An 11,725-nucleotide genomic window follows, 5' to 3' on the forward strand; every position below is an offset into this window, starting at 1 on the left:
TTTCCTTAGGTTGAATACAGGATTGTTGCTGATAATGGAGTCCTTGTGCATAATGGTTTTATGAGTAATTTTACTTAAGTAAATAATTAAAAATACCTAAACCACCACTGCTAAACTGTGAGCTTGTTGATGGGCTATGTGTGTCTCTTCTATTCGTTGTAGTTCTACAAACGCACTACACTACCGCACGGCGCCGGCGCGCACGCACGTATTCGCTCGCGCTGTATTATTGCTCAGAAACCAGCCACCATGGGGAGTTGAGGGGGCAGTCGACGGGTCATTTTCGTTAATATTTAATATCAGAAAGCTTTCCATATGCTGCGTTTTGGAGCACACAGTTCGCGCCACTATCCCCAATGCAGCGGATTACGGGGATCGGGCTCACAGAGACGGTAGGACGAACACTTTGTGTGGAAAACACGGGACGTTAACGTAACTAGCTAAGCTAACGAGCTAACCAAAAACTAGCTAACGCACCGAGCTAGCAGCCAGTAGAGTGGAAAACGTGCCCTCGCTTTCTTGTTTTGTTTGATCTCAGATCGGCTGCTTTTGTTGGCGTTAATCAGTTGGAAAGTTGATGTTGCTTCTGAACGAGTTTGTCCGCCACGAATACTCTCACAAAGTCTTGTTGGAGTGTTTTGCAGGCAGGCCCGTGTTGTGTGGTTGTAGAGTTTGTTTCTGTAACGTTACCCATCCCCCACCGTCTTTTGCAGGCCAAGATGAATGAGATTCCCACTTCAAAGCACTGGCATCGGTGGTGGCATTGCTACAAGGCTAGCGCTAGCTGTCTTAGCTTGTTAACATTAGTTGGTTATTTAGGAAATGATCGTGTCCAGCTACACGAAGTGTGAGCTTTGTTTTGACAACTGTTAGCGCTAGCGTTTAAGCTAACAGTGAAACTGACGACAATAACTTAATGGTGAACTTCAGCTTTACGCACAGAACATTAAATAGTTTTTGGTCCAGGCTGGAGTCTTAGTTGCTAGCTTTAAGTAGCCGACGGTATCAATAACACCGTATCTTAGGCTAACATGTATTGGTTCCTAACGTTACATTTCATATTAGCATTCTACCAATATATTCATTTCATTCAGTTTGTATGATCCGCTTCTCCTCTTTCTCAGCCACACTTGTTTATATCGTGCTCTATTCTATTTTTAAGTATCTGTTCTGCTCATCATCTAATTCTGCTGCTTGATAACACTGCTGTGTACATGTATATGTGTGGTCTGACACAACGAAGGGGTTGACAGATGAGTCACCTCTATCAACTTAGTCATAATGTTTATTTCGTTGGTGTCAACTCCCGGCTAACTGCTTCTCTTGTTTCCATTGTAGGGTGAATTATTTGCCAGCAAAATCATTGCTAGAGGGGAACATCTGACCTCTCCCTTGTGCAATCAGAGACATGAGTCTTGTCAGAGAATTACATGGGATTGGGTACCGGGGTGGTGGGGTTGTGGTCTCTCTGAGCGGCCCTACCCACTTTACCGAGGATGCTCCACGACCCCCAGTTCCTGGTGAGGAGGGATCTGATTTGGACCCCCCAATCCAGTCAGCCAGCACCCGTCCAAACAACCTTTCCCAAACTCTTGGCTATCCTCCGTCATCCTCGTCTTCTAAAATGGGGGATCTATCGAGCTACGCGCCCTCCTCATCGTCTGCGACCCCGCGTCGCCCGGATCTGGACCTGGGGTATGAACCCGAGGGCTCGGCTTCACCAACTCCACCGTACCTGAAGTGGGCAGAGTCGCTTCACTCTCTGCTGGACGACCAGGAGGGCATCCAGCTGTTCCGAAACTTCCTCTGCCAGGAAGGGTGCGCGGACCTTCTCGACTTCTGGTTTGCTTGCTCGGGGTTCAGGAAGACGAGCCAGGAGAAGAGGGCAAAGCTGGCCAAGGCCATCTACAGGAAGTACATTGTAGACGGAACTGGGATTGTCTCCCGGCAGATCAAAGCCGCCACCAAGAGCTTCATCAGAGACTGTGTGGGAAGGCCGCATCCAGACCCTGCCATGTTTGAACAGGTAATTAAAACACGGATTTAATGTTCTTATTAACAGCAATGCATGTTGGATTACACAGGCTGTCTCAGTTCTTTGACATTGTCAGGTTAAGCCGGACTAAGTGATTGAAATTTGAGGCTGTTGTTTATGACTAATGCAAATCAGTATTGCTGTGTCGGATGGCAGGATACTGATAATATACACGACACCCAAACTATCGCAGAGATTGACCTTCATAACACACCTCTCTGTCAGTGTGGTGTATGTGTACCTAGCTGTATTCATAAATATGGGTTTACTCAGTGTCATTGTGTTTGGAGTGGGTATTAGTTTGCTATATAACATATATAGTAATCCTCGTAAAATGTGTTCACATTTGTTTTCAAAAGCTAAGCAGTGTTGGAACTGTGTTTAGCCTAAATCAAGAGCATAGTTGCGAGCCGACCTAAATGAGTGCTAAAACATTGTGTGAAGTGAAAGTAACTTCTTTGTGAATCATTTAGCGGAGCCGCTGTATGAGCTCTGTGCAGTGCAGCGACGATTAGCTAGCCAGTGGGACACACACTTTTTTTTAATGCTACCCAGCCCAAGTGACCGCTACGTTTGTGTGTTTGTTCCAGGCCCAGACAGAGATCCAGGGCATGATGGAGGAGAACACCTACCCTTTGTTCCTGAAGTCGGATCTGTACCTGGAGTACACGCGTACGGGAGGAGAGAGCCCCAAGCCTAACCCCAGCGATCAGAGCCCTTCATCGGGGCTAGCCAAGCCTGTGCCCGGGTACTTACCCACACTCGCTGAGGATGAGGAGTGGAGGTGAGATGATGCAGAATTAATGTCATATACTGCACAGGATTCACGCCTGTCATCTGGAATAATTTCAACAATTCATTCCACCGACTTTTCTGCATCGCTCAGCGAAGCACGAACAAAACGTCAGAACATTCTCATAACGTTTGAAATAAAAGATCGTTTGTGATGTTTCGGATCTAATTGAATCTGATTTTAGGTGTGGAGGAGGTGTGAGGGAGGACGAGAAGGACGAGGAGGAGTGTGGAGACACGCAAGCTGATAGGCTGACTCAAAGCCTGCTGATGCAGTCAGCACCGCATCGAGCCTCGACCAACCGGAAGAGGCCAGACAGCAGGGAGTACAGGTGTGTGTGTGTCAAGGTTCATAAGGAAGACTGATGAATACCTCCATGTTTACACAGTTTACCCAACTCTCTTTTATAGTGCATTTTGGCACAAATGCAACATTCCTGAAAACACTTTCCCGATACGTGATATGTAAACGGAAAAAAATATAGTCTGTTGATTCTTTACTTTAAGGGAACATTTGCCACCTTTTCATGTGGATGTCCAATCGGTGTTGATGGTAAATTTAGTCAATCAAAGCAATAAATTCCTCAGCGCGTGCTGTATTGACAGAGAAGGTCTGTTGATCTTCCTGCATCCAGCAGCGTCATTTGACGTGGAAGGGACGCAGTCAGAGGCAAGGAAGAACTACAGGCTGCTGTTTCAGCTTTGATTCCCAGTCTTCATCTCTGGAAAGCCGGGGACGTTCTCTAGAACCCGTCGCCCCGTCGCTTTTATTGCAAATAATCTATGTTTCCAACGGCGCAAGTGGCATCCCAAAACACGAGTGCAGAGGATGTTATGGACAAAGATATATTTAACAATGTATTTCAGCTGTATTTAGCCTGGGTATACTGCTGCGGAGAACTCTGCTTTCTCGGTTAATAAAGCACTCACTGAGGAATTTATCGCTTCAATTGACTGTTTACCATCAACACTGATTGGACATCCACATAAAAAGGGTTTCTGTATAGAATTGAGTTGTTGTCACTATGTTCTTTAAATGATTCATTATCTAAATATTGAAGACCAATAATAAACCAAACCTTCTGAGTTAGAAGCAATCAAACATGAGAAGTGGCGAGACGTGTCCTGGTCATAGAAATCTTGTTTAATGTAACGGAAGAAAAGCCTCTGAGAATGCATGAACCACTCCTATCTTCATGCTGGCCCGTGTGCATGGATGTGTACGTGCATCAACATTTGAATGCGAGCTCACCACATTATATTCTCTACGCTCATCCTCAGGCCCTGGAGGGAGCCGGTAAACCCATACTACGCAAACATGGGCTACGCTCGCGCTCCAGCCACCAGTGCCAATGACAGTGAGCAGCAGAGCATGTCGAGCGATGCCGACACACTGTCGCTGACCGACAGCAGCCTGTAAGTACAGATGAACCCGGAGCTGCCGCATGCATCTCTGACAACACAAGGGTTCTCGGAATGAATTAGCTGTTCAGATCTGTGTTTAACCTGTGTGTGTGTGTGTGTGTGTGTGTGTGTGTGTGTGCGTGCGCGCAGAGATGGTATTCCTCCATACAGATATCGGAAGCAGCATCGTAAAGAGATGCATGAAAGTGCCAAAGCCAATGGACGTGTGCCCCTACCTCATATACCTGTGAGTTACACAGACACTCCTCACTCGGCCTCTCCTCAGCGTTCATATCTGTATTCATGTAGTATAACAGTAACACCAACCTTTGATATATAGTCTTTGATGAGACAAACAAACGATTCTGAGCTTTCTGTTTTTTTATTGATTGTAATTACTATATTGTTAGTGTTATTACACGTTAATTTACTAAAACGGCATCTACATTTCATCTGTAGATGTGTTCAGCTGTGTATAATTTGTGGCATGTCATTTTTTTGTGTTTGTGTCTATATACAGCGCACGTACCGCATGCCAAAGGACATCCACGTAGAGCCTGAGAGGTTTGCAGCGGAGCTCATCAGCAGGCTGGAGACGGTTCTCCGAGAGAGAGATGCTCAGGAAAGACTGGAAGAGAGGCTGAAGAGAGTTAGACTGGTGAGTGTATTAGTGTGTGTGTGTGTGTGTGTGTGTGTGTGTGTGTGTGTGTGTGTGTGTGTGTGTGTGTGTTTGCACATGATGTGATGCAATTCGGACACTGAGTTCAGCTGTAATTCATCCCAGTTATTTACACAATGAGGATGTTGTTGTTTCCTCAGTAATACTTGAATTATGAGTGGAAGTATTTTGTTATTTATGAGAAACTGTGGTTGGTGCAAATCGTCTCAAAGGAGAGAGTGCACTAGGATTTCAGAACTTGACTATGGCCGGGATGCACACGTTCATTTCTACCTTATTCTTTATGCAGCATTTTCCAGTTAAGACGTGTGGGACATGCAGATATTATTCCAGTTTCAGGAACATTCTTTGAGTGCATTCGGAATGTGTGTCTCAATTTGGGGGTTTTTCCCGCACTCCTGCCTTTTTTAAGCCCAGCTTCGTGCGTTGTACACAAACCAACTAGCCATCAGTTTGCAAAGCTTTTGTTTTAAGTTTTGCAAAACATCTTTGTTGTTGGACATAGCCGTAGGACTTACGTCATGGAGCGTTTGACGTTAATTTGAGTATGCATGGCTTGTGCACTTTTGCTGTTGTGCTTCTATGTGTTTGTCTAAACACACTTTTCCTCCCAAGTGATGGATAAAAGTCTAGAAAAATGTGAATTAGGTTATTTTTAATAAGAAATAACCAAATAATTTTTGCATTATTTGTCTGAAACATACCTTTACATAATAGTTTTGGTAAGGGCAGTTATTGATGTCTGTCTTTGTACTTACTAGTTTATACAATGTGTATGTCCAGTTAGAGGTGTAACACGTTCCTCCTCCTCCCAACAGGAAGAAGAAGGTGATGATGCTGACGTCTCCGTGGCGGCCTCCGTGTCCTCTCACAGCATACCACTCCCCCTCCCCTCGTCGTTTCCTCCTCTCTACGGCGCCCGCTACTCAGAGACCACTGCTAACCCGGCAGTCGCCACTTACGGCGGCCTGGTGGCCATGGAGGACTCCCAAGACGACGACCCGGAATCCATCTTGGACGAGCACGTGCAGCGCGTGATGAAAACGCCGGGCTGCCAGTCGCCAGGGGCCACCAACAGCACCTTAGGAGGAGGGGGTCGGCAATCTCCTCCCAAATCATCACGGTCACCTGACGGCGGGATCGGCCCGCCTCACTGCCCCCCAGGGAGGGGTCACAGTCTGCCTCCTGCTGGGGTCAAAGGTAAGATTTTAAACATGGAAACATACCCGGCACGGGGTCAATCCTTCTTGGCGTTAGCTCAACGATGCTAGGTGAGCTAGCAGTATCAAGCCGAGTGGCATCTAGTTCCATAATATTCAAGAGAAGGCGGAGCTTCTCTATGGTCGATATCTTCAAGACTCGGCAACTCACACCAGAACAGGATGAATACACATTTGTTGCTCTCGTGAATGTTTACAACAGCAGGACGGACTCGATCGTAGCATCAATTACTTATAAGCAGTTATCAGATAATAACAAAGACCAAAGGTAATTGTTTTATCTTTATTTAAGTAAATAAATCTGGAGTTTCATCCTCAGGATTTCCACCAGCCTAAGTTGACTCTCCTTTGGGGAATTTTTTAGATGTTAAAAAAAAATGAAAACTTGTTATACAAGCAGGCGATCCTTTTTGTCGACCCCTGCATAAGTACAGAAGAAGATCTCGACAAGCCACAGTTCTGGATTAACAAAGATATTATTAAAACCATTTCCTGGTGAGCCATAGCTGGAAGGTTTTGCTCTTCGGGTGTTGAATCATGTGTTATAAAACAAGAAGAGTCCCGAATTTTATAGTTTGTGCTCTATTATGCTTCAAATGCATTTTTCCCATGCCATCGCAGACGTCAAATTAAGCTGCATCGTAGTGTGTTTTAGTGTGCTTTCCGTGCGATGTATTGAAGAGAGGCTAGCATGTTACCAATAACTGGCTGTGACGTCTGTCTCAGGTATGCATCATCACAAGCAGCCGTATCACCACAGAGGAAGAGAAGGGCCGGAGGAGGCGGGCTCTAGGTCTCAGGCCAACCCCATGTGGAACGGAGACCCGGCCGGCCAGTACGCAGGGAGAAGTCGCAACTACGCCGACGGGGCTGGAGCCAGCACGCTCGAGGGCATGGGCTACAGGTAGGCCAGCGGGGTCGAACGTGCCGACATTTGTTCGGTGTTACTGCATGTGCTGTTTTTACTGCGGATGACCTCAACTGTATGTGTCGCCTGTTCGTTCCGCAGTAGTAAAGGCAGCACGCTATCACGGCGAGGTTGTAAGAAGACGTCGGAGACGTCGGGCAAAGGAGAGGAGAGTGGGCGGGGCGTGGAGGGCCAGGTACCGCTGGAGGACCTGGAGAGAAACCAGAAGATCCTGCAGTGGATGATGGAAGGAGACAGACAAAGGAAGACCTCACACGGGTGAGTGATATGACGTGTATTACTCATGATTAATATAAATCTTTAATAATAATTATTAATATATATTAATGATGATTTACCAGTATTCACCCTGCTTCCTTCTCTCCTTGTGTTTCCAGCGGCAGCACCAGTAGCTCGAGGAGGACGGGACCCAGCAGCGAGTCACCGCACCCGACGTCGGTGGAGCGCCCTGGAGCCGTGCACCCGTGGGTCTCCGCCCAGCTGCGTAACAACCCCTCCTCAGTGGCCCCCGCCATCCCCGGCTCAACGTCCACCCAGGTCCAGCCCTCGCACCCTTTCATCCAGGACCCAGCTATGCCCCCCAACCCGGCTCCCAACCCCCTCACCCAGCTGGAGGAGGCTAGGAGGAGACTGGAGGAGGAGAGGAGGAGGAACGCACTACAGCAGGCCAAGCAGAGGTAGGCGCCAGGTCGATTATGTGACGTGGCCAAGATATCTTCTAATCTTTTAAATGTATTCTTATTTGAGCGTTTTTGACGTGGCTCTTGCTCTCTTTCAGGCATAAGTCTGGTAAGCGCCAAGTGTGTGAGAATATGACGGTCGCTTACTACTTTTGTGGAGAGCCAATCCCATACCGAACGTCAGTCAAAGGCCGTGTGGTGACTTTGGGCCAGTTCAAGGAGCTGCTTACCAAAAAGGGCCATTATAGGTGAGAACATGCATATAGTTCATATTACAGTTTGGGTGGGAATGTCACATTTGTGAAGGAGCCATTTTTGTTATTTTTTTTGGCTAGCTAATAATCTAGCATGTCTGTATTTTGTGTGTGTGTGTGCGCAGGTTCTACTTTAAGAAAGTGAGCGACGAGTTTGACTGTGGTGTGGTGTTCGAGGAGGTTCGTGACGATGACGCCATCCTGCCCATCTTCGAGGAGAAGATCATCGGGAAGGTGGAGAAGGTTGACTGAAATTTGGGAACAGGAAGATGACACAGAATCGGGGTGGGGGGGGGGGGGAATGGATCATTTGAAAAAATAACAAAAGGAGATAGGAAGAGAACATTGGGGTTTGGTGAGAAAAACGGAATGAAAGAAAGTAGAAAGATGGAGGGAGCCATGTGTGACAGAAGGGAGATTGCCGGAGTGTAAAGGAGGTTATTTCTATGGACTGTCTGGATGTCGGCGTCATGCCCGGATCAAACCCACGTAAAGCGAAGAAGCTCGGCCGTAAGAAAAGAGGAAAAGGAAATAAGGAAAGGAACATAAATTATTTCACCTGTCTTGTCTCCACTGTGGATATTCGAGGAGCGCTGTTGAAATCTGACGTCTGACCAGTCTTCCACTTCCACTGCGACGGATGGGGAAAAGGGTGAGGGGACTGCTGGAAGGGAGAGGATGAAGTAGTCTTCCACTTCTGCTCCAGGGTGGGGGGGGGGGGGGAGGGGGGAGGGGGGGGTGTGTCCTCCGCAGACCATTACGATGCTGCTACATTACCACGGAAACTCTTCAATCGGTGCTCGGGACAGTAAAGAGAGCGGCGGCGTCGGTCCGTTCGGGAGTCTCGCTGCCGTTTGCTGTCTCTTTTCCTCATCAGCTGGTGACAAAGGGGGGGGAGGATGGAGGAACTTTTTAGCCTGCTTCTCCTCTCGTTTGACTTCATAGCCTCCAAACAGAAACGTTCTCACCCTTGATTCCTAGATGTCATGTAGTGATCTCTCACATCAACATGTTCAGACAACAGTTCTCTACATAACTTGTTTACCAAAGCTACATATTTTTGATAAGTCAAGTATCCTAGCTACTTGTTTCATTTTATTTGAATTGTGTATGTACAAGGCAGGTACTATTACTTATTAATGCAGCCGTATTTCGTTATATCTCAACTTAATGTTGTATTATTGTGTATGTTTTGAAGCTAGTTCATTAGTGATTTCAGGGCAGCCATTTTGTTTGTTTTTCCATCTCTATAATACATCCTTGCACCTCACTTCTGTACTGTTAACCTGCGAGTGTGTAGTTCTGTTTTGCTGCGCGATGCTTTTTTTAATTCTAGGCTCTTTTTTTTTTTTTTTTTTTCACCCACAACAACTCTCATGAAAAAGAGCAGCGCACACTTACGGTGTGCCACTTTCAACCACAGTATCTGTTGTTTTTAACAGGTCACACTGTCGCCTCATCTCTGTGTTTCTGCTCCACTGCGTATGTAACTCTGTACTCAGTATAGGTGCCTGCCTGCCCGCCCGGCCAGTGCCATTTACGATTTAGAATGCTTATTCTGAAGCGAGTGTGAAAGCCCGTGTCATGTCTGCCTGAACTCAGCCAAAGAGCATACCGTGCGTCCCGTACGCCTTCATGCGTGTGTCTGTCCGTGCAGTCCGAGTCCACGAGCATCAAATGTGTTCTTAAATCACGAGCAGATGGGGAATCTTCTCCCTCTTGCAGATTCCCAAACGTCAAGACGTTGTAGCTCAACACTGAGTTAAACATCTGCAGCTCATCTTAAAAGAACAGTTTGACAATTGAGCAATTATTTCCCTTTCTTGCCGAGAGTCGGGGTGAGAGAATGAACACCACTTTCATGTCTGTTTGGCAAATTTAGAGCTACAAGCTGCAGTTGGTTAGCTTAGCATAAAGACTGGAAATAAGGGCAAATGGCTAGCTTTGGCTTATTGCTTTTAATACAGATTTAATCTGCAAATATATTTTTGCGATTAAGCTATTGGTCTTCCTATCACATATTTTTTTTTTAAACAATCACTTGTTTTGTCCGACCAATAGTTCAAAATCAAGATACGCGGTTTACTGTCACGTGGGATAAATCTGCACAATTTAGAACCTGACCAAAATAGCAACTAGTTAATTTTTGGCCAATTATTTGACTAATTCTCAGCTGTAAATCCAACTAAACACAACCTGTTAACTAGTTGAGCCTTAAAGGTGCTTCTGTTTTGTTGTTTTGGACAGAGCCAGGCTAGCCATTTCCCTCAGTTTCCTTTCTTTATGCTAAGCTAATCTAACCGGCTGCTGACTGTAGCTTCACATGAGAAGGGTATCAGTCCAACACTCACAGAAATGAAAAAATAGCGTATTTTCCCAAATGTCAAAACTATTCCTTCAAACCTCTCACATCAGCACAGTACTGCAGTCGAGGACGTCACGAAGCACCGTGCAGAGAGTGCACTTATCACACACCAGCTGTGGAAGCTGAATGTAATTTGACTTTGTTTAAACTTTTACCTGCTATGTCCTCAAAGGAAACCCCTCGTTCGGTCCTGTAATCATGTCGAGTCTTCAGTATTGATCTCAAGCTGTTGGCCTGAATGAGTGTTTTGTGTTATCTATGCTGGTAGTTCATTGAATGTGTTCATGAGGCCCTACTGTACGTCTTGCAGGAATGTCAAATACAATTTGTCCTGGGCTTCGGCCCGGTAAGGGAAACGTAGGATCGGAAAAAAACACATGTGTCCTCACTTCAACCCATTATGCCTTCAATATGAAATTTAAAATTTAGATATGTATTTGTTTATAAAAAAAAAAGTGTAATTTTAATAATCACCAAGCATGTTCTTTATAAGGAATGTTTTCCTGATGAGTTGAATTATCTATTTTGTTTTCATGTTTATGTGCGAACTGCTATGGCCCTCACGTATATTTTATCTGTTTTGTTAGAACGCCCAGGGACAGTTGAATGACGACATTTGTTAAAGAGTTGTTTCTTGTGATTATGGATTGGATGGACAAAACAAACGACTGCGTCTGTTGTGTTGTCAGTTTGTGTGAAACACAGTGCCTTTATCATGTTATCTTTTGAAAAATATCTTTATTGAACCAATCCATGCTTTTATTGTTAAAAGTTTTGATTTCCCGTCAGTCCCCTTGTATTATTTAGCTGCAGTCATGCTTGCTCACTTCTGTTCTGATAGATCCTCTGCTGTAAATATGTACATTATCATTTCATAAATGTCTTCAGACCCGCACCACATGTCCATGGTGTTTCTGTTTTTCGAAGGTAAACGCCAAGATGTCACTGTGCTGGTTCCACTTGTACATTTCTTTTAAAAAGGTACTTCATAATAAAGATGTTAAATAAATCATTCATCTCCTTTTCGTTGATATTTGTTCACTTAACTTTCCTTATTCACGTACATTACTTTCTTTAATAATACGGCGCATTGTGGCATTTGAAATGCCGTAGGTCGTTTCCACAGCAGATATTTCGACTTTTCCGTTTTGAAGAAGCACAGGTGTTACTAATAACATTAACGACGACTCCGGTCTATTTAGGTTTGCCAACAAGCACAACACCAGGACCTTGAAACCGAAGCAGCTAAATGGAATTCAGCCATCATTCATTTTATTATTTACATCTGTGCTTTTACTGTGACATGTCTTCAATTAAAAGAGGCTTATTTCTTCACTGTGCTGTTGAAGGAGGAAGTATTTTCCATCA

The 11,725-nt window shown here is 45.3% G+C and overlaps 1 protein-coding gene across 2 annotated transcripts; it reads left to right on the forward strand.

Moving 5' to 3' along the window:
- The first annotated feature begins 215 nt into the window (after positions 1 to 215).
- LOC142949759 (axin-1-like) lies at positions 216 to 11,366 on the forward strand. 2 transcript variants are annotated; one of them, XM_076091583.1, is made up of 13 exons: positions 216 to 392; positions 1,339 to 2,026; positions 2,626 to 2,819; positions 3,013 to 3,159; positions 4,109 to 4,243; positions 4,382 to 4,478; positions 4,752 to 4,889; positions 5,729 to 6,110; positions 6,857 to 7,034; positions 7,140 to 7,316; positions 7,436 to 7,735; positions 7,837 to 7,986; positions 8,118 to 11,366. In XM_076091583.1, exons 2-13 carry the CDS (start codon positions 1,409 to 1,411, stop codon positions 8,242 to 8,244), a joined length of 2,643 nt encoding a protein of 880 aa, XP_075947698.1. In that variant the 5' UTR covers positions 216 to 392; positions 1,339 to 1,408; the 3' UTR covers positions 8,245 to 11,366. The 2 variants fall into 2 exon arrangements, with proteins under 2 accessions (XP_075947698.1, XP_075947699.1); XM_076091584.1 differs by having other exon boundaries at positions 7,143 to 7,316.
- The last annotated feature ends 359 nt before the right edge of the window (positions 11,367 to 11,725 follow it).

Source organism: Anarhichas minor, unplaced genomic scaffold (genome assembly GCF_050575085.1).
Source record: "Anarhichas minor isolate MPS153535 unplaced genomic scaffold, ASM5057508v1 ptg000014l, whole genome shotgun sequence".
NCBI lineage: Eukaryota > Metazoa > Chordata > Actinopteri > Perciformes > Anarhichadidae > Anarhichas > Anarhichas minor.